This window comes from Pristiophorus japonicus, chromosome 21, assembly GCF_044704955.1.
Source record: "Pristiophorus japonicus isolate sPriJap1 chromosome 21, sPriJap1.hap1, whole genome shotgun sequence".
Lineage (NCBI taxonomy): Eukaryota > Metazoa > Chordata > Chondrichthyes > Pristiophoridae > Pristiophorus > Pristiophorus japonicus.
In genome coordinates this window covers 85054833-85078480 of record NC_091997.1, presented here as the reverse complement: position 1 = coordinate 85078480, position 23648 = coordinate 85054833, and the positions used below count along the sequence as shown (strand labels likewise).

At 46.8% G+C, this 23648-nt stretch overlaps 1 protein-coding gene across 3 annotated transcripts in view; it reads left to right on the top strand.

Annotated features, from left to right (window-relative positions):
* Nucleotides 1–23648, top strand: part of LOC139234157 (fibrillin-1-like) — a 602997-nt gene that overhangs the window by 89649 nt on the left and 489700 nt on the right. The window contains exon 6 of one of the 3 annotated variants that reach the window (XM_070865154.1): nt 17764–17874. The exons of the other annotated variants lie outside the window; for them this stretch is intronic. Coding sequence (XP_070721255.1) covers nt 17764–17874 — 111 coding nt within the window. The remainder of the gene's footprint in view (nt 1–17763; nt 17875–23648) is intronic. 3 annotated transcript variants of the gene reach the window in all.

Genomic DNA, 23648 nt, shown 5'->3' with positions numbered 1-23648 from the left:
AGTTTATATTTCTTCTCCTCATTCTTCCAAACAAAATGTATCACTTTGCACTTTTCTGCATTAAATTTCATCTGCCACGTGTCCGCACATTCCACTTAAAGTCTGTCTATGTCTCTTGAAGTCTATCACTATCCTCCTCGACAACGTGGACTATTTCCCATATCTTGGGAGCCTCTTACAGGTTAAAAAATGGGATGAGGTCCGACAAGACGAATTTAGGGAGCTAGGAGCTAAATTAAAAAGTAGGACCTCTAAAGTAGTAATCTCAGGATTGCTACTAGTGCCACGTGCTAGTCAGAGTAGGATCGCATGATAGCTCAGATGAAGACGTGGCTTGAGGAGTGGGGCAAAAGGGAGGAATTCAAATTCCTGGGACATTGGAACTGGTTCTGGGGGAGGTGGGACCAGTACAAACCGGATGGTCTGCACCGGGGCAGGGCCGGAACCAGTGTCCTAGGGGGAATGTTTGCTAGTGCTGTTGAGGAGGAGTTAAACTAAATGGAAGGGGGATAGAAACCTATGCAGGGAGACAGAGGGAAGTAGAATGGGGGCAGAAGTAAAAGAAAGAAAGAAGAAAAGTAAAAGTGGAGGGCAGAGAAACCCAAGGTAAAAAGCAAAAAGGGCCACATTACAGCAAAATTCTAAAGGGGCAAAGTGTGTTCGAAAGACAAGCCTGAAGGCTCTGTGCCTCAATGCGAGGAGTATTCGGAATAACGTGGATGAATTAACTGCGCAGATAGCAGTTATGGGTATGATGTAATTGGCATCACGGAGACATGGCTCCAGGGTGACCAAGGCTGGGAATTCAACAACCAGGGATATTTAACATTTAGGAAGGATAGACAGAAAGGAAAAGGAGACGGGATGGCATTGCTGGTTAAAGAGGAAATTAATGCAATAGTAAGAAAGGAAATTAGCTTGGATGATGTGGAATCGGTATGGGTAGAGCTACGGAACACCAAGGGGCAGAAAACGCTAGTGGGAGTTGTGTACAGACCACCAAACAGTAGTAGTAAGGTTGGGGACAACATCAAACAAGAAATTAGGGATGCATGCAATAAAGGTACAGCAGTTATCATAGGTGACTTTAATCTACATATTGATTGGGCTAACCAAACTGGGAGCAATGCGGTGGAGGAGGATTTTCTGGAGTGTATTAGGGATGGTTTTCTAGAACAATATGTCAAGGAACCAACTAGGGAGCTGGCCATCCTAGATTGGGTGATGTGTAACGAGAAAGGACTAATTAGCAATATTGTTGTTTGAGGCCCCTTGGGGAAGAGTGATCATAACATGGTAGAATTCTTTATTAAAATGGAGAGTGACACAGTTAATTCAGAAACTAGGGTCCTGAACTTAAGGAAAGGTAACTTCATGGTTTGAGGCGTGAATTGGCTAGAATAGACTGGCAAATGATACTTAAAGGGTTGATGGTGGATAGGCAATGGCAAACATTTAAAGATCACATGGATGAACTTCAGCAATTGTACATCCCTGTCTGGAATAAAAATATAATGGGGAAGGTGGCTCAATCGTGGCTAACAAGGGAAATTAAGGATAGTATTAATTCCAAGGAAGAGGCATATAAATTGGCCAGAAAAAGCAGCAAACCGGAGGACTGGGAGAAATTTAGAATTCAGCAGAGGAGGACAAAGGGTTTAATTAAGAGGGGGAAAATAGAGTACGAGAAGAAGCTTGCCGGGACCATAAAAACTGACTGCAAAAGCTTCTATAGATATGTGAAAAGAAAAAGATTATTGAAGACAAACATAGGTCCCTTGCAGTTGGATTTAGGTGAATTTATAATGGGGAACAAAGAAATGGCAAACCAATTGAACAAATACTTTGGTTCCGTCTTCACGAAGGAAGACACAAATAACCTTCCGGAAGTACTAGGGGACCGAGGGTCTAGTGAGAAGGAGGAACTGAAGGATATCTTTATTAGGCGGGAAATTGTGTTATGGAAATTGATGGGATTGAGGGCCGATAAATCCCCGGGGCCTGATAGTCTGCATCCCAGAGTACTTAAGGAAGTGGCCCTAGAAATAGTGGATGCATTGGTGATCATTTTCCAACAGTCTTATCGAATCTGGATCAGTTCCTATGGACTGGAGGGTAGCTAATGTAACACCACTTTTTAAAAAGGGAGGGAGAGAGAAAACGGATAATTATAGACCGGTTAGCCTGACATCAGTAGTGGGGAAAATGTTGGAATCAACTATTAAGGATGAAGTAACAGCGCATTTGGAAAGCAGTGACAGGATAGGTCCAAGTCAGCATGGATTTATGAAGGGGAAATCATGCTTGACAAATCTTCTGGAATTTTTTGAGGATGTATCTAGTAGAGTGGACAAGAGAGAACCAGTGGATGTGGTGTATTTGGACTTTCAAAAGGCTTTTGACAAGGTCCCACACAGGAGATTGGTGTGCAAAATCAAAGCACATGGTATTGGAGGTAATATACTGACGTGGATAGAAAACTGGTTGGCAGACTGGAAGCAGAGAGTCGAGATAAACGGGTCCTTTTCAGAATGGCAGGCAGTGACTAGTGGAGTGCAGCAGGGCTCTGCTGGGACCTCAGCTCTTTACAATATACATCAATGATTTAGATGATGAAATTGAGTGTAATATCTCCAAGTTTGCAGATGATACTAAACTGGGTGGCGGTGTGAGCTGTGAGGGGGACGCTAAGAGGCTGCAGGGTGACTTGGACAGGTTAGGTGAGTGGGCAAATGCATGGCAGATGCAGTATAATGTGGATACATGTGAGGTTATCCATTTTGGGGACAAAAATGCGAAGACAGAATATCTGAACGGTGGCAGATTAGGAAAGGGGGAGGTGCAATGAGACCTGGGTGTCATGGTACATCAGTCATTGAAAGTTGGCATGCAGGTACAGCAGGCGGTGAAGAAGGCAAATGGTATGTTGGCCTTCATAGCTAGGGGATTTGCGTATAGGAGCAGGGAGGTCTTACTGCAGTTGTACAAGGCCTTGGTGAGGCCTCACCTGGAATATTGTGTTCAGTTTTGCTCTCCTAATCCGAGGAAGGACGTTCTTGCTCTTGAGAGTGTGCAGCGAAGGTTCACCAGGCTGATTCCCGGGATAGCTGGACTGACATATGAGGAGATACTGGATCAATTGGGCCTTTATATACATTGGAGTTTAGAAGGATGAGAGGGGATCTCATAGAAACATATAAGATTCTGATGTGATGGGACAGGTTAGATGCGGGTAGAATGTTCCCGATGTTGGGGAAGTCCAGAACCAGGGGACATAGTCTTAGGATAAGGGGTAGGCCATTTAGGACTGAGATGAGGAGAAACTTCTTCACTCAGAGAGTTGTTAACCTGTGGAATTCCCTGCCGCAGAGAGTTGTTGATGCCAGTTCATTGGATATATTCAAGATGGAGTTAGTTTTGGCCCATACAGCTAAGGCAATCAAAGGATATGGAGAGAAAGCAGGAAAGGGGTACTGAGGGAATGATCAGCCATGATCTTATTGAATGGTGGTGCAGGCTCGAAGGACCGAATGGCCTACTCTTGCATCTCTTTTCTATGCTTCTATGTTTATCAACAAAGGCAGACATTGATGCAGAGATTCAACATCGCCTCCAGTGCGCCAGTGCAGCCTTCGGCCGTCTGAAGATCTGGCCCTCAAATCTACCAGCAAGCTCATGGTCTACAGGGCTGTTGTAATATCCGCCCTCCTGTATGGATCTGAGGCATGGACGATGTATAGAAGGCACCTCAAGTCGCTGGAGATATATCACCAACGATGTCTCCACAAGATCCTGCGGATCCCCTGGGAGGACAGGCGCACCAACATCAGTGTCCTCGTCCAGGCTAACACCCCCAATATTGAAGCACTGACCACACTCGGTCAGCTTCGCTGGGCAGGCTATATAGTTTGCATGCCAGATACGAGACTCCCTAAGCAAATGCTTTATGCGGAGCTCCTTCATGGTAAACGTGCCAAAGGTGGGCAGTGGAAGGACACCCTCAAAGCCTCCCTGGTAAAGTGCGACATCACCACTGACACCTGGGAGACCCTGGCCGAAGACCGCCCGAGGTGGAAAAAGTGCATCCGGGAGGGCATTGAGTTCTTCGAGTCTCAAGGAAAAGAGCGTGAAGAGGTCAAGCGCAGACAGTGGAAGGAGTGCCCGCAAACCAGCCCCACGCACGCCTTTCCTCGACGAATGTCTGTCCCACCTGTGACAGGCTCTGTGGCTCTCGTACTAGACTGTTCAGCCACCAGAGAACTCACTTTGGGAGTGGAAGCAAGTCTTCCTCGATTCCGAGGGACTACCTATGATGATGAAGACATAGTTCACTCTACTTCCAAGTTTTGTGTCATCTGCAAATTTTGAAATTGTGTCCTGTACATCCAAGTCATTAATATATATCAAGAATGCAGTGATCCTCGTACTGACCCCTGGGGAACACCACTGTATAACACCACTTTACTCCAGTCAGAAAAACAACCGTTCACCACTACTCCCTGTTTCGTGTCACTTAGCCAATTTCGTATCCATGCTGCCACTGTCCCTTTTATGCCATGGGCTTCAACTTTGCAGGCAAGCCTATTATGTGGCACTTTATTAGACGCCTTTTAGAAGTCCATGTACACCACATCAACCACATTGTCCTCATCAATCCTCTCTATTACCTCATCAAAATAACTCAACCAGGTTAGTTAAACACGATTTACCTTTAACAAATCCGTACTGGCTTTCCTTAATTAATGTATATTTGTCCAAGTGACAAGTTAATTTTGTCCCTGATTATCATTTGTAAAGCTTCCCCACTACCGAGTTCAACTGACTGGCCTGTAGTTGCTGGCTTAACATTCCCAAGTGTTTTTTGTGGGAAAATGGCTGAAGAATTCGTCTAGTTGCATAAGCAAGGTTCAGGCTCTGATCAGTGATTATCCTTATTTTCTTTGCAATAAGGACCCATTTGATCTCAGAAAACAGTCAACTTTATATCCTCTAAATTCCATCTAATGCTAGAAATCATACCATTATGACTTCTTGCTTCATGCAACCCTCAATTTCTGGATTGCGAGGCTGGAATTTTTGATTGGCAGGAATATTCTTGCCGCATTTTAGGTGCAAGCAGAGACTGAAAAATCTAGGCTCGCCTAGTTTCTGCTCAGAAATTGTCCTTTTCAGCATAAGATTTTCATGCATGATGCATCCAAATAAAGCCATTATATATACATTGCTGGATTTTCTGATACACTTACTGTGTTAATTCAACCCATTCACATTGGGTGTTAAAGTGAAACTAAATTCTCGCACATGGAGAAAGGAGGTGCTTGATGGGCTGGTGCATTTTTTGTGCATCTTTAATGGTGAAGATTGTTTTTAAAGTGGCCCAACCACAAAATATGATGCTTGGAGTGGTAGAAGATATCCCAGAGCGACTAGGCCAGGCTACACGCATCTACTATTCTTATGTGCAGTCTTGACAATGACCGAGGTTATCTGCTTCTGCAAGCTCCAGATCAGCATGATGGAGGCAACTATGGAGCCGTAACATTTGCTGTAAAGAATCTGGAAAAAAACTTAACATAAGAGTAGCATTGCCAGTGGTGGACAAGGTTACTATCTATTGCCTTTTATGCCTCTGCCTCTTTCCAGGCTAGTATAGGGATCAACTGCCAGTTTGCTCATCTGCCCTCCTGGCCAAATGTTGCAAAGTGCAATGGATAGATTCAGGTAATTGTGTTTATACAGCACCCTTCCCCAGTAATCACTCATGTTCAAACAGCAACCTCCTCCAAATACTAGGCACTTCAGCTGGGGAAGAAGCAAGCTGGATTCCTACCACCAAACTACTGTTTCTGTTTAAGAAACATAGAAACATAGAAAATAGGTGCAGGAGTAGGCCATTCGGCCCTTCGAGCCTGCACCGCCATTCAAATGAGTTCAGTACCCCATTCCTGCTTTCTCGCCATAACCCTTGATCCCCCGAGTAGTAAGGACTACATCTAACTCCATTTTGAATATATTTAGTGAATTGGCCTCAACAACTTTCTGTGGTAGAGAATTCCACAGGTTCACCACTGTCTGGGTGAAGAAGTTTCTCCTCATCACGGTCCTAAATGGCTTACCCCTTATCCTTAGACTGTGACCCCTGGTTCTGGACTAACCCAACATTGGGCACGTTCTTCCTGCATCTAACCTGCCTAAACCCGTCAGAATTTTAAACGTTTCTATGAGATCCCCTCTCATTCTTCTGAACTCCAGTGAATACAAGCCCAGCTGATCCAGTCTTTCTTGATAGGTCAGTCCTGCCATCCCGGGAATCAGTCTGGTGAACCTTTGCTGCACTCCCTCAATAGCAAGAATGTCCTTCCTCAAGTTAGGAGACCAAAACTGTACACAATATTCCAGGTGTGACCACACCAAGGCCCTGTACAACTGTAGTAACACCTCCCTGCCCCTGTACTCAAATCCCCTCGCTATGAAGGCCAACATACCATTTGCTTTCTTAACCGCCTGCGGTAACTGCATGCCAACCTTCAATGACTCATGACACCCAGGTCTCGTTGCACCTCCCCTTTTCCTAATCTATTACCATTCAGATAATAGTCTGTCTCTCTGTTTTACCACCAAAGTGGATAACCTCACATTTATCCACATTATACTTCATTTGCCATGCATTTGCCCACTCACCTAACCTCTCCAAGTCACTCTGCAGCCTCATAGCATCCTCATCGCAAGTCACACTGCCACCCAACTTAGTGTCATCCGCAGATTTGGAGATACTACATTTAATCCCCTCGTCTAAATCATTAATGTACGATGTAAACAGCTGGGGCCGCAGCACAGAACCTTGTGGTAACCCACTTGTCACTGCCTGCCATTCTGAAAAGTACCCATTTACTCCTACTCTTTGCTTCCTGTCTGCCAACTAATTCTCAATCCACGTCAACACACTATCCCCAATCCCATGTGCTTTAACTTTGCACATTAATCTCTTGTGTAGGACCTTGTCGAAAGCCTTCTGAAAGTCCAAATACACCACATCAACTGGTTCTCCCTTGTCCACTCTACTGGAAACATCCTCAAAAAATTCCAGAAGATTTGTCAAGCATGATTTCCCTTTCACAAATCCATGCTGACTTGGACCTATCGTGTCACCTCTTTCCAAATGCGCTGCTATGACATCCTTAATAATTGATTCCATCATTTTATCCACTACCGATGTCAGGCTGACCGGTCTATAATTCCCTATTTTCTCTCCCTCCTTTTTTAAAAAGTGGGGTTACATTGGCTACCCTCCACTCCATAGGAACTGATCCAGAGTCTATGGAATGTTGGAAAATGACTGTCAATGCATCCGCTATTGCCAAGGCCACCTCCTTAAGTACTCTGGGATGCAGTCCATCAGGCCCTGGGGATTTATCGGCCTTCAATCCCATCAATTTCCCCAACACAATTTCCTGACTAATAAAGATTTCCCTCAGTTCCTCCTTCTTACTAGACCCTCTGACCCCTTTTATATCCGGAAGGTTGTTTGTGCCCTCCTTAGTGAATACCGAACCAAAGTACTTGTTCAATTGGTCTGCTATTTCTTTGTTCCCCATTCTGACTTCCCCTGATTCTGACTGCGGGGGACCTATGTTTGTCTTTACTAACCTTTTTCTCTTTACATATCTATAGAAACTTTTGCAGTCCGTCTTAATGTTCCCTGCAAGCTTCCTCTCGTACTCTATTTTCCCTGCCCTAATCAAACCCTTTGTCCTCCTCTGTTGAGTTCTAAATTTCTCCCAGTCCCCGGGTTCGCTACCATTTCTGGCCAATTTGTATGCCACTTCCTTGGCTTTAATTTCCTGATTTCCCTTGATAGCCACGGTTGAGCCACCTTCCCTTTTTTATTTTTATGCCAGACAGAGATGTACAATTGTTGTAGTTCATCCATGCGGTCTCTAAATGTCTGCCATTGCCCATCCACTGTCAACCCCTTAAGTATCATTCGTCAATCTATCCTAGCCAATTCACGTCTCATACCTTCAAATTTACCCTTCTTTAAGTTCTTGAACATGGTCTCTGAATTAACTGTTTCAATCTCCATCCGAATGTAGAATTCCACCATCTTATGGTCACTCTTCCCCAAGGGGCCTCGCACAACGAGATTGCTAACTAATCCTCTCTCATTACACAACACCCAGTCTAAGTTGGTTCCTCGACATATTGGTCAAGAAAACCATCCCTTATGCACTCCAGGAAATCCTCCTCCATCTTATTGCTTCCAGTTTGGTTAGCCCAATCTATATGCACATTAAAGTCACCCATGATAACTGCTGCACCTTTATTGAATGCACCCCTAATTTCCTGTTTGATGCCCTCCCCAACATCATTACTACTGTTTGGAGGTCTGTACACAACTCCCATTAATGTTTTTTTGCCCTTTGGTGTTCTGCAGCTCTTCCCATATAGATTCCACATCATCCAAGCTAATGTCCTTCCTAACTATTGCATTAATCTCTTTAACCAGCAATGCTGCCCCACCTCCTTTTCCTTTTATTCTAGCCTTCCTGAATGTTGAATACCCTTGGATGTTGAGTTCCCAGCCCTGATCATCCTGGAGCCACGTCTCTGTAATCCCAATCACATCACATCATATCTGTTAACATCTATTTGCACAGTTAATTCATCTACCTTATTACGGATAGTCCTTGCATTAAGACACAAAGCCTTCAGGCTTGTTTTTTTAACACCCTTTGTCCCTTTAGAATTATGATGTAGTGTGGCCCTCTTTGTTTCGTGCCTTTGTTTACTCGGCCATCCACTATTGCTTTTTACCTTTCTACCGTCTGTTTCTGACTCCATATTACTTCGCCCTGTCTAGCTGCATAGGTTCCCATCCCCCTGCCATATTAGTTTAAAGACTCCCGAACTGCATTAGCAAATGTTAACCCCAGGACATCAGTTCCAGTCCTGCCCAAGTGCAGACCGTCCCTTTTGTACAGGTCCCACTTCACCCAGAACTGGTTCCAATGTCCCAGGAATTTGAATCCCTCCCTCTTGCATCACTGCTCAAGCCACGTATTTATTCTAACTATCCTGCTCCCTCTACTCTGATTAGCACCTGGCACTGGTAGCAATCCAGAGATTATTACCTTTGAGGTCCTACTTTTTAATTTAACTCCTAGTTCCCTAAATTCAGCTTGTAGGACCTTTTCCCTCTTCTTACCTGTATTGTTGGTACATACATGTACCATGACAACTGGCTGTTCACCCTCCCTCTCCAGAATACTCTGCAGCCACTCCGAGACATCCTTGACCCTTGCACCAGGGAGGCAACATACCATCCTGGAGTCTCGGTTGTGGCCTCAGAAACTCCTATCTATTCCCCTTACAATCGAGTCCCCTATCACTATAGCTCTCCCACTCTTTTTCCCGCCCTTCTGTGCAGCAGAGCCACCCATGGTGCCATGAACCTGGCTGCTGGTGCCTTCCCCTGGTAAGTCATCTCCCCCAACAGTATCCAAAACGGTATATCTGTTTTGGAGGGAGATGACCGCAGGGGACTCCTGCACTACCTTCCTGCTCTTGCGTTGTCTCTTGGTCACCCATTCACTATCTGTCCTAACCCTTACCTGCGGTGTGACCAACTCACTAAATATGCTATCCACAACATTCTCAGCATCCCGCATGCTCCAGAGTGAGTCCATCCGCAGCTCCAGTGCCGTCATGCAGTCTGTCAGGAGCTGCAGCTGGACACACTTCCCGCACATGATTTCCCACATAGCACAGGAGGAGCATGACACGGGTCCGAGCTCTCCTGCCATGACTTAACCCTTAAATTAATTTACTTACTAAAACTTACTTAAACACCAAACAGCTACTTAGTAGTTCGCTGCCAATTGAACCAATCTAAAAGTCAGTCTAAAAGAGAGTTATACATACCAGTTGAACAGCCAACCACTTACCAGCTTGGCTGTGAAGTCATCTCTCGATTTCGCACCCCTCTATCTTTGTCTGCAGCTGGTTGGGCTGGTCTCTGGACCTCCGTCTCCTACTCTCGCACTCCTTATCAGCTGCTCTAGTGTCAGCACTGGTTGGAAAAACAAGTCAAAACAGCACCTGCCACCCCCATTTACCCCCAAACTCACCCACTTACCAAACTCACGAATGCCACTCTATGTTGCTGCATTTTTTTAACATCCTTTGCTCCTTTTCAATTGTGCATTTTCAATTGTGATGAGTGAAGCACCCAATTATCCCTCCTCAAGCTCAATACCCAAATGCTGCAGTTGCATGAATGATGTGCTAGCTTGTTTGTTCCAGGCCTGGAAAACAGAAGAGGAGCATATGTTACAATAGTATCTGCAAGATGCCCTTTCAAACAGTTCACAAGTATACACCTATGTGTGAGTGAGGAAGGGGAGGAAAGAACAAGGGCAAGATCGGCATAGCCTAGCACTTGGGAAATGCCCCCAGCCCAAACATAGCTCACCCCTCCGATACTCATCAACAATGATGTCCAGCATAGCCTTTTTGAAGGTTCTCGAGCTTTCAATTGTAGTGCCCTCCACCTTTTATGAGCCAATGTTTCCTTCATGCAGCAAAGTAGTATTAAGATGTTAAATGTTTCCAGAGCATATAATCTTTAAGTGCCATACTGCATCATACCCTGTTAGAGTAAATGAATGTGAGTTATACAGCTAAATTGTTGTACAGGTTGAACCTTTCTTATCCGCCACCCTTGGGACCTGGCCTGTGCCGGACAAGAGAATTTGCTGGATGACGGGAGGTCACGCCGACCCTCGACATACCCGGTCCTGATGACGGTGCTTGTGCCCCTGACCCCCTCCGCCACGCTCTGGCTCCAAAACTCCCGGCATGCTCCTTCTCCGCGTTGCTTTATTGAACGTTGCCTCACAAGATGGTGTCCCAACCCTGAAGCTGGATTTGCGCATGCGCTGCGCAGAAAGCTACTGCGTAGCATTTAGTCCTGATCCACCCACTGCTGACAACGACGTTGTGCAGAAGCCTACTGTGCAGCATTTCTGGCCCAGCGACAGTTGCGGAGGTGGGGGGGGGGGGGCGGGGTGCGGCAGGGGGAAGCGCCGGAGAGAGGAGGAATGATTTAAAGAACAGAAAGCGGCTGCTGTATTAAATGTCGACAAAGGGTAATGCTGACAGCGACCCGGCCGTTCTGCACATGCGCCCCCTCTCCCAGGGCCGGGAATGATGCTGGTCAAGGAAGGTTGCCGGATAAAAGAGTGTTGGTTTTGAGAGGTTCAGCTGATATAATGATTTGTTGTGTGAATTTCTTTTAAGCTGTCAGTATGCCAGCACCTTAAATAGAGAGTTGCAACTTCAATGTGTGTCCCTGCTGAAGTATGCATATGCATGGCCAGCAATGAAAGAGCTGTAATATATAAATGCCTTTCATGGGCAGCAGTAAATGTGCAAGAGACTGACAGGCAACACTTTCCAGTATACATGCTACTTGATAAATGGTACCTTGGTAGCTTATTTTAAAGGTTTACCATCCTAACCTGCATCTTATTTCAGGTCCTGCAGGTAAGGAGCCAGGATTGACTACAGACACCATCTCCTGCCTGACATACTGCACTGTTTTCCTCTGGGCAGGTGCCCTAAAATGTCAAGTAGGGCAATCCTTCTGGCATCCATCTTATTCAACAGCACTCCCATTTTGCCATTGATCAAACTACTACACTGGTCAATAACTTGTCAGTAGACTCTGGTTCCTCTCTTTAATTTTGTTTAACTACATATTTTACACACAATTTTGTTTATTATTTGCCAAGTAGCCACGTCCCTTTAAATGGTATAAGCAGCCAGAACAGTGTAGGAAATTCTCCCTCCCAGTGTGAGTCTGATTTAACAACAGGAGTTCTCGGTGAATACGTGATTAACTACAGCCCTTGAATATTGTCAGGAACGGCTGTGCAGAGCGCAGCTGGATAGATTGTTCGCTATACAATGTTCTCGCTATGAGTTTGTATGGAATGCAAAGTCCACCCTGGGGAAATTAGTGGGTGAAATTCCTCTTCTTATGAATGGATGAACACTCTTTCCTGTAATTAAAAATTGCTTGAAACATGCATTTCTGCAATTTCGTTTGTGGATTGTTAATTACAGAGAAAACTAGATGTTCTTCCAATCTTCATTGAAATAATTAACCTATTACCAATGCAGATTTAACAATTTGTTTAAATGCAGTACAGCTAGAGAAAACTTGTTGCTTCAGAAATATAAATTTGTTAATATTTCCTGAAGTGTAGTGCTCAGAATTGTCCACAATACTCCAGCTGAGGCCTAACCAGTAATTATAAAATTTGAGCATGATCTTGTTGTTTTTATATTCTATTCCTCTATTTATAAATCCGAGTGACTCATATGCTTTTTAACCATCTTATCAACGTGCCCTGCCCTCTTTAAGGATTTGTGTATATGGACACCAAGATCTCTCTGCTCATCTACACTTTTCAAAAATGTACATTTATAGTATAACTATGGCGCTGAAATTGATGACCGTTAAGGGCCACCCATTTTCCAGCGTCCCTGGGCGGTACCTACCTTTTAGGCGCCCGCTGCCGCCGGGTCCCATCAGGAGCCAGTTTCGACGAGTTTGTGTGGGCGGTAGGTGCAGGCCTCTCGAATCTGGGAGCTTCGGAGGCCCTGCAACGCGCATGCGCGAGATTTGTTTTTTTTTGTAGTCTTTTCACCTACCTGATGTCAGTTTGGCGGCATTTAAGACTCATGGGACATCTGCGCATGCGCTTAAAGGCACAGCACTCTATTGCACCTGCGAGTTGGAGAGGGGAGATGTTGTAAATTGAGAGCCACAAAGTCTTCAGCAACCATTCCTTTAATCATTGAGGATGAGTGGGGGAAAAAAGCTTCAATGAACATTGTCAAAACCAGGCCCAGAGCTCCCTGGTTTAATGAAGAGGAATTGAAGGAGCTATTATTGGTGGTGGAGCGCAGGTATAAAGACCTCATCCAGAATGGTAATGGAAAACCTCCACCACAAACACATTTGGAAGGAGATTGGTGAGGCCGTGTCCTCAACGGGCAACATTGTGCGGGATGGGGACCAAGGGGGAATCAAGGGGTATGGCGAGAAAGCAGGAATGGGGTATTGAAGTTGCATGTTCAGCCATGAACTCATTGAATGGCAGTGCAGGCTCGAAGGGCCGAATGGCCTACTCCTGCACTTATTTTCTATGTTTCTTATACATGAAACATTGGAACGATTTGGTGGCATCAGCAAGAGTGAGTACAAATTTAGTCATCATCATAGGCAGTCCCTCGGAATCGAGGAAGACTTGCTTCCATTCAAAAATGAGGTGGCTAAACAGTCCAATACGAGAATCACAATCCCTGTCACAGGTGGGACAGATAGTCGTTGAGGGAAGGGTTGGGTGGGACAGGTTTGCCGCACGCTTTTTCCGCTGCCTGAGCTTGATTTCTGCATGCTCTCGGCGATGAGACTCGAGGTGCTCAGTGCCCTCCCGGATGCACTTCCTCCACTTAGGGCGGTCTTTGGCCAGGGACTCCCAGGTGTCAGTGGGGATGTTGCACTTTATCAGGGAGGTTTTGAGGGTGTCCTTCTAATGTTTCCTCTGCCCATCTTTGACTTGTTTGCCGTGAAGGAGTTCAGAGTAGAGTGCTTGCTTTGGGAGTCTCGTGTCTAGCATGTGAACAATGTGGCCTGCCCAGCAGAGCTGATCAAGTGTGGTCAGTACTTCAATGCTGGGGATGTTGGCCTGGTCGAGGACGCTAAAAGTTGGTGCGTCTGTCCTCACAGGGGATTTGTCGGATATTGCGGAGACATCGTTGGTGGTATTTCTCCACCAACTTGCGGTGTCTACTGTACATAGTCCATGGCTCTGAGCCATACAGGAGGGTGGGTATTACTCCAGCCCTGAAGACCATGAGCTTGGTGGCAGATTTGAGGGCCTCGTCTTCAAACACTCTGTTCCGAAGGCTGCACTGGCTCACTGGAGGCGGTGTTGAATCTCGTCGTCAATGTCTGCTTTTGTTGATAAAAGGCTCCCAAGGCCTTTGTAAGGTCAAAGAAGGCCATGTATCAGGGCTGGTGCTGTTCCCTGCATTGTTGCTGCAGCTGTCGCACTGCAAAAATCATGTCCGTTGTGCCCCTTAGGGGACGAAATCCGCACTGTGACTCCGGGAGGAGCTCCTCAGCCACAGGGACAAGACAGTTGAGGAAGACTCTGGCGACGACTTTCCCAGTGGCTGATAACAGGGAGATACCTCTATAGTTGCCCAGTCGGACTTGTCCCCATTTTTAAAGATGGTCATGATCACTGCATCTCTGAGATCTCCCGGCATGCTCTCCTCCCTCCAGATGAGAGAGATGAGGTCATGTATTCGCACCAACAGTGCCTCTCCGCCATACTTCAGTGCCTCAGCAGGGATTCCATCCGCTCCCGTAGTCTTGTTGTTCTTAAGCTGTCTTATGGCTTTTTCTACATTGTGCAATGCTGGGGTTTTACTGAGGTGATGGCGGGTAGCATGCTGCGGGATGGAGTCGAGAACATTCAAATCAAAGGCAGAGTCTCGATTGAGGAGGTCTTCGAAATGCTCCTTCTAGTGGGCCCTGACTGCCTCGGTGTCCTTGATGAGTGTTTCCCCATTCTTGGCCAGCAGTGGGGTGGGGCCTTGGGTGTTTGGACCATAGGTTGCCTTGACTGCGATGAAGAATCCTCGGACATCATGGCTGTCGGCCATGTATCTCCTGTGCTTTCTCCATCCACCAGCTGTTCTTTAGGTCCCGAGTTTTTTGTTGGACCTCAACCGTAAGCCGTCTGTAATGCTGCCTCGCTGCTCCCAAGTTCGGTTGTTGTTTAAGGCTCAGAAATGCCGTGTGCTTGCGATCTATTAGTTCTTGGATCTCCTGGTCATGCTAATCAAACCAGTCCTGGTGTTTCCTGGTTGAGTGACCGAGTGTCTCTTCGCAGGCACTGGTTATGGAGGCCTGGAGGACAGACCAAGCGCTGTAGCCATTCTGCGTCTCGGGGGTCATAAAGGCACGCCAGGTTAGCTGTGAGGTGCTGACTGTATAGAGCTCTCTCTTAGCTGGGTCCTTGAGTGTCTTTTTTGACTTTTTTGCGACACTGCTTCTGCTGCCCTCTCCGCTTTGGGGCTATGTTGATGTCAATGATGGATCGGATTAGGCGCTGGTCCATTCAACAGTCATCAGCTCCTGTCATGGCGTGGGTGATGCGCACATCCTTGCGATCACTGGCTCGGATGATGACATAGTCGAGCAGGTGCCAGTGTTTGGAGCGAGGGTATTGCAATGATGCTTTGTATTTGTCCCTCTGGCGGAACAAGGTGTTGTTGGTGACAAGTTCATGTTCTAGACATTTTGTCAGGAGTAGGGTACTGCTAGAGTTGGCTTTCCCTACGCCCCCTCTCTGCCAATCACGCCTCCCCAGAGAGCTGTGTTCTTGCCGACCCTGGCGCTGAAGTCACCCGCCTGGGTTCTTTCTCTGGTTTCCCTTTCCAGAAGAAGGTGTAACCTCCACCTTGTTCCTTGAGCTGGCCTTCCCCTGCCCACCGGGTCTCGCTTAGGGCGGCGATGTCGATATCAAAGCATCTAAGTTCTCGGGCGTCTTAAGTTCCCGGGTGTGGCGTTCTGGTCTGTCGCTGTTGGAGTTGTCCTTGAGGGTCCTGACTTTCCAGGTCCAAAACTTCGTGTTAAAGTAGTGGTAGGTGCCTGTGCGTGAGTTCTTTTAACGTGGGGTGGTCGTTGCACACCGGCTACCACACTGGTTTCGTTGAGTAAGGTCTTGGTCCAGTGGCAAGGGATTCCAAGACGACTGGAGACCAGGCACTGCTGTATGGGCCTAGTTGCCTACGGCAAGATGTTGGCCGCAAGCTCGGGCCCTTGATGATAGGCGGTCCGAGGTTTGATTGGGGGCAGGCCTTGGGAGGGACACTAGAAGGTCAAGGGGGAAGGCACTATAAATTTAGTGCACCCCTCCTGTCCAAGTCCAAAAAGGTTCTGTGCCAGATGTGTCTGTGTGGGGGGCATCAACAAAGGAGCTAAAGGCTGTAAAGTTTCTTTGTGCAGAAGAAAAATACATCCTAGGCAGCAAGCCTGAGTGTCATGGGAGGGGGCAGCAGAGGTGATAGAATTGAGCAGCCTGGAGGAGTGTGCATTGGCATTGATGAATGGCGGCCACCATGCAACCACAAAGGGGGATGCAGATCTCGTGCTACAGCATGATACGGTTATACTAATCTCCGGTGTGAGCAACGCTCATGGCATGAAAGTCATGCAATGGTAAGACAATCGCGGTTTTCCACACACTTTGTCGGCCATTATGAGTGTGCCCATGTAGAGATGGAACTTCTTGCTGGCACAATGTGAGATGGCACAGCTCATATGTCAGCTTGACCAGCACCACCCCCTCCCCTCTACAGACTGAAATGTTGTCCTCTACTTGCAGATGATGAATCGGATAGCACGGATGAATGCACACCATTCACCTCTGGCATTCAAAGAGGCCGTCCGACCCCACTATGTCTCACCCTGACGTTGTCCCCAACCCAAGGCAGCGGCTCCTTCATCCAGTACCCACCCCCCCCCCCCCCCAGATCAGCCATATCCACTGCTCCCAACTCCGCCACCCAGAGCCATGAAGAAGACGAGAGGGAGGAGGGTCTGTGTTTGAGCCCCTTGACCTCGAGGAGCTGGAAGAGGATGACACCAGTTTCCTGCCATGTGTGCCAACTGTCTGGAGAACCTTGGTGTTGGGCTCCGAATTCATGGGGTTTGAAACAGACTCCACATAAACAAGTGCTTCCAAGCGCAGAGGCCGTGGTACGAAGGCAACCAAGGCATTCCTGAACCCACCAGGACCGAGCAATCAGCTGAGGGTGCAGGAAGGCTCTCTGCTATTCAGGACATGGTCCAGCTATCCAGGACCAACGTGGACATAGGCCGCGATATGCTCCAGACCATGGCTGGGATAGCTACAGCTTCGCGACCTTCACTCAGCACCATGATGACAGGATGGATCGGCTCATTAGTGTGTTGGAGCGCAGAACCGAGTCTGTTGAGGCGATGAGGCAAGCGATGGCTTCTGGGCGCGTCATGCAAGTTCCTGACCCCACACCCTCAAGGCAGACAGATCCGGAGGAGCAGTAGATCCCGGCGCCTGCAATCATGCCCCCCTATCTTCCCGCCAAGACGCACACGTCTGCAGAGATCCGGCTGCCCTCCTGCACAATCTCGTCAAGCAGAGGTAGTGAGGGGCAGGGGAGTGGGACGCCGTAGTGAAGGCAGGGCAAAGAAGAGGAGCATGGGCCTCGCTTCAACAGGTGGAAGAGAGGTGGTGGTGGTGGGTAGAGGGGTGGATGTTGGTGGTGGAAATATTCCTAAATGTTATAATGTTATGTCAGCTTTGTAATTCTACACTTGTAAATCTGTATTTTAATTAATTTTAAATATGTAATGTTTCTTAAAATTTATGTTAAAATATTTTTTTAATGTAATCCTCCTTCATGCTTATTGGATTTCTGGACTGGGAATTTCCTTCTTTGATTGGTTTGGTCAGCCCTCGTGATCCTAGGGGCGCTTGCAAACCACATGCGATACTTGGGGGCTTTCCTATACGTAGAGGCCCAGGAGCGCAAGTCTCTGTAGATCCCAAGGCAGAAGGTAAGTGTTGTGTATGGAGAAAGAGTCAGACTAAACACTGTGAGCTCAAAGTAAAGTGTGACCGTAGTCTTTTATTGCAGGTCTCCAGAGTGCCTCTCCAACCTGTGAAGCCTGCTTAAATACCTGTGCTCCCAAGGGATTATGGGATCCCTTGGGACTCCGGGGAATGAGCCCTCTGGTGGCTGTACAGAGTAAGTACAAGTCCACATGTATAACAACATTTCCCCCCAAAGTCAATGTGTAACTATTTACAATGTGAGTCGATCTGGGGCCCTTCTTGCCCTGGTTGATTGTCTCGGTGTGAAAGTTGGTGTTGTTGAATCATTTGTTGGGCCCTCGTTGAGCTGCTGTGCAGCTGGCCTTGCTGGGCTGCCTGGTGTGTTGGGCCCTATAGGGCTGCAGTGGATGATGGGTTCTGCTCGTGTCAACCGTGGTGTCGGTTGCCACTGTTATATGTGTTGGGGGATCAAAAAAGGTAGGGTCCAAGGTGGGTTGCTCAGGGTAGTCCGTGAATCTGAGTTTGATTTGGTCCAAGTGTTTCCGGTGAATGAGTCCATTTGAAAGTTTGACCCGAAACACCCTGCTCCCCTCTTTGGCCACGACAGTGCCGGGAAGCCACTTGGGACCTTGCCCATAATTTAATACAAATACAGGATCATTAATTTCAATCTCGCATGACACATTTGCGCTATCATGGTATGCACTTTATTGAAGCTGCCTGCTCTCTACCTGTTCATGTAGATCCGGGTGAACTAACGAGAGCCTTGTCTTAAGTGCTCTTTTCATGAGCAGTTCAGCAGGTGGGATCCCAGTGAGTGAGTGTGGTCTCGTGCGGTAGCTAAGCAGGACTCGGGATAGGCGAGAGTGCAGTGAGCCTTCGGTTAACCTCTTCAAGCCTTGCTTGATGGTTTGCACTGCTCTCTCTGCCTGACCATTGGATGCTGGTTTAAACGGGGCAGACGTGACATGTTTGATCCCGTTACGGGTCATGAATTCTTTGAACTCAGCACTGGTAAAACATGGCCCGTTGTCGCTCACCAGGACATCGGGTAAGCCGTGTGTGGCAAACATGGCCCGCAGGCTTTCAGTGGTGACAGCGGACGTGCTAGCTGACATTATCTCACATTCAATCCACTTGGAGTACGTGTCTACAACCACAAGGAACATTTTACCCAAGAACAGGCCTGCAACCATGGTTTGGAGGGCCAAGACCATAAACTTAGCGGCGCATTGCTTAACTGCGAGCATGTATTATATCTGTGAACTCAGGACTCTTAAGTCCGCATCGATACAGGGTGACCACACGTGGGATCTGGCTATCGCTTTCATCATTACAATGCCTGGGTGGGTACTGTGGAGATCATTGATGAAGGTGTCTCTGCCCTTCTTGGGGACCACTACTCGATTGCCCCACAAAAGGCAGTCTGCCTGTATAGGCATTTCACCTTTGCACCGCTGGAACTGCTTTATCTCTTTCTGCACTTCCACTGGGACACTGGATCACCCCCGTGAAGCACACAGCTTTTGACTAGAGATAATAAGGGGTCCTGGCTTGTCCAGGTTTTGATCTGTCGGGCAGTGACGGGTGATTGCTCACTCCCAAATGCTTCCATAACCATGGCTAGATCTGCGAGCTGCGCCGTTTCCACTCTCGTGGTGGGCAATGGCCGCCTACTGAGAGCATCGGCGCAGTTTTCTGTGCCTGGCCTGTGACGGATGGTGTAGTTGCATGCGGACAACGTGAGTGCCCATCTCTGGATGCGGGCCGATGCTTTGTTATTTATCTCTTTACTCTCGTAAAACAGGGATATAAGTGGCTTATGGTCAGTTTCCAATTCGAATTTTAGCCCAAACAGAAACATTTTCTTTACCTCATAGACATACGCTAATGCTTCTTTTTCAATCATGATGTAGGCTCTCGCGGCCTTAGACAGACTCCTGGATGCACAAGCAATCGGTTGCAGTTTCCTGAAATCATTAGCTTGTTGTAATACACACCCGACGCCATATGACAACGCATCACATGCCTAGTACCAAACGCTTGCATGGATCATACAACACAAGCAATTTGTTTGAGCATAACAATTTTCTCGCTTTTACAAAGGCATTTTCTTGGCTTTTGCCCCAAACCCATTCGCCCCCTTTTCGTAGTAAGACATGTAGTGGTTCTAGCAGGGTGCTGAGACCTGGTAAGAAGTTACCAAAGTAGTTCGAGTCCCAGAAATGACCGCAGCTCCGTCACGTTCTGTGGCCTCGGCGTGTTCTAGGTTGCCTCCGTCTTCGCGTATGCCGCAATCCTCCTTCCCAAGAACTCCACTTCAGGCGCCATAAAAACGCACTTTGAGCGTTTTAACCTGAGCCCCATGTGGTTGAGTCAACTAAGAACCTCCTGCAGACTGTGTTCCGACCTGTGACTAAGATGTCATCCTGGAAGACCACGGTGTGCGGGACCGACTTCAGTAAAGTTTCCTGTTTCTCTGGAATATCGCCGCCGCTGATCGGATTCCAAACGGGAATCTGTTATAAACAAAAAGACCTTTGTGCGTGTTGATGCAGGTGAGGGCCTTCGATGATTCCTCCAGTTCCTGCGTCATATAGGCTGAAGTCAGATCCAGCTTCGTGAACGTCTTTCCTCCCATCAGCGTTGCAAAGAGGTCTTCGACTTTTGGTAGTGGGTATTGGCCCTGCAGGGAGAAACGATTGGATAGTTACTTTGTAATTGCCACAGATTCTAACGGTGCCATCTCACTTGAGGACTGGGATGATAAGACTGGCCCACTCGCTGAACACGATCGGTGAAATGATGCCCTCTCGTTGCAGCCAGTCTAGCTCGATCTCTACCCTTTCTCTCATTATGTGCGGTACTGCGCTCGCCTTGTGATGGATGGGTCGCGCCTCAGGAATTCGTTGGATCTGCACTTTTGTTCCTTGGAATTTCCCGATGCCTGTTTCGAACAGCGAAGGAAATTTGTTTAAGACCTGGGCACACAAAGTGTTGTCAGCGGGCGATAACGCTTGGATGTCGTCCCAGTTCCAGCGGCATCTTTCCCAGTCAGCTCCTGCCGAGCAGCGTGGGATCATCGCCCGGTACCACCCAGAGTGGTAGCTTGTGCACCGCTCCATCGTAGGAGACCTTTACGGTAGCACTGCCGATTACAGGAATCAGTTCTTTAGTGTAAGTTCTTAGTCTCGTGCGAACTGGGGTTAAGACTGGCCTTGAGACCTTGTTGCACCACGACCTTTCGAAAGTCTTTTTGCCCATGATGGACTGGCTCGCGCCCATGTCCAGCTCCATTGACACCGGGAGTCCATTTAGTTCAACATTCAGCATTATCGGGGGACAATTCGTGGTGAATGTGTGCACCCCATGTACCTCTGCCTCCTCTACCTGAGGCTCTGGTTCCTAGTGATCCTCCATGGATCTGTCCTCCTCTGCAATGTGGTGGTTTTCAGGTTTAACAGGCTTAGCAGCTCGCCTGCACACTCATTGGAGGTGTCCCATTGTTCCACAGCCCTTGCAAATGTATCCTTTGAATCGCCATGAATGGAAACGATGATCACCCCCGCAGCGCCAACAAGGTGTTAATGGCCTTGCATTCATCATCCTTGATGGTGGACTCTGAGACATCTGCGGACGTGTAGCTGCAGGTATGTGTGACCTGCCCTGTACATTACGATTTGAAAACAACATCACTTTGTTCACACTACTTGTAGTAGCACTTGTGTGCTGAGAGATTTGCTTAGTATTGTCACTGGTGGCAATGAACGCCTGGATTATCGCTATGGCCTTACTCAAGGTTGGGGTCTCTAGAGTCTGTTTGCGAAGTATGGTTTTGTGGCCAATGCCAAGTACGAAAAAGTCTCTGAGCATGTGCTCCAAATGTCCTTCAAATTCGCAATGTCCTGCAAGGAGTCTCAGCTCGGCGACATAACTCGCCATTTTCTGGCCTTCAGCCAGAGTAGGAGTAGAACCGGTACCTTGTAGGAGTAGAACCGGTACCTTGCCATCAGAACGCTTTCTTCGAGTTCAAATGCTCTCGGACCAGAGTGCACAAATCGTCATATGATTTCTCCATGAGTTTCGCTGGAGTGAGCAGATTCTTTGAGGCCATACGTTGGCACCCCACAGACAGTGAGGAGGATCGCTCTACGTTTGGCAGCGTTCTCTTCCCATCTAACTCGTTGGCCACGAAGTATTGGTCGAGTCGCTCCACAAAAGTTTCCCAATCATCTCCCTCCGAAAATTTCTCCAGGATGCCCACTGTTCTCTGCATCTTTGAGTTCGCAATCTGTATCTCGTCGCCAGTTGTTGTGTATGGAGAAAGAGTCAGACTGAACACTGAGCTCAAAGTAAAATGTGACCCCGTAGTCTTTTATTGCAGGTCCCCAGAGTGCCTCTCCAACCTGTGAAGCCTTCTTAAATACCTGTGCTTCCAAGGGATTATGGGATCCCTTGGGACTCCGGAGAATGAGCCCTCTGGTGGCTGTACAGAGTAAAATACAAGTCCACATATATAACAAGTGTGTAAATGTTTTGCTGGTCGGAAGTTCCGCTTGAAGCCTCCGACCGCAAATTCACCCCCTTTTGCTTCTGAAAGAATACTTGGTACAATTAGTTTTGCTGTCTTGCCTTATTAATCTATGCTAAGCAGAATAGAATAATTTCTTGGAGATCACCTTACAGATGAGTAAGTTATAACCAAATTCAATACCCATTAAGCGCCTTACATGCGTGAACTGCCCACTGGTAATTAGATAGTTAACCCTACAAATTACCTGGAGAGCAACCACTAGAGCCTTGGCACATGAAAGCTTCATGCCCAGATGTTTCATTCAGCACGCACAACATTGATTTTAAATAACTTTTTCTTCTGATAAAAAAAATCTTGTTTTTGGCACATTATGAACACAAGGCGTCAGACCGGAAGAAACTGGAATAGACACAGCACAAGCATTAAAGCAGCCCAACATGCCTGCTTTGAAAAAGAAAACATAAATGTTATTTGTCCATATTTGCTCCTGGCTTCAGAGAGAGATAAATTGGATCAAACTACTTTGTTTGCTCAAATCTAGTGAAGGCAGTGAGAAGCACTCCAATAACAAAAAATTTGGAATAAAGGCAGTAACTGCAGCCCATTAACCATGTTCCTTCCAACACATGTACAATTTGGTCTGCCTTCCAACACATGTACAATTTGGTCTGCCATAGTCCCTTGCAATTTACTTCATCTCGGGAGGCAGTTGAAAAATTAACATGAAACTTCCAAATAAAAGCTCCCAAACTCAAAAATAATTAACCAAAACGTTTTCTGACATCAATCTTAACATTACAATTGGCATTATCTAAACGTTAAATCCTTACTGTCATCATCATAGGCCGTCCCTCGGGGGTCAAGGATGACTTGCTTCCACACTAAAACTGGGTACTCAGGTGACTGATGAACTCATTTTAAACGATGAAAGATGCCCGTGCGTGAATTCTTTTAATGTGGGGTTACTGTAGCTACACTGTGACCACATGTATATTTACAAAATTGAGAAATTATCAAACTTAAATTATTGAAATAATTGAAGAAATGCAAACTAACTGAAAGTGAGCAAGGTTATTTTGCAAGATTACAAAAACACATCAAGATACACAAATGAAGAGTACTACCTATTTCTTCACCTAATGTTAATGCAGAAGAAGGATGCATATAGAACACAAAATGAGGTTGACACAAGTAGGTATACTTCACATTTCATACCATTTGGAATTTAGTTACAATTGCAAATGATTACAAATCCCTCTCTGAAAAAAATTTAAATGCTATGAAAATGGTAAACATTTTATAAAATAGTATTTTTTCTTCACTCTGTTAAAAGACCATGAAACCGAAATTGGCCTTTTTTTTTTAAAAAGAGCAGTAAGAGGCGATAACTGGGTGGATTCTCCGACGATCGGGACATTGCCCTTGTGAACGGT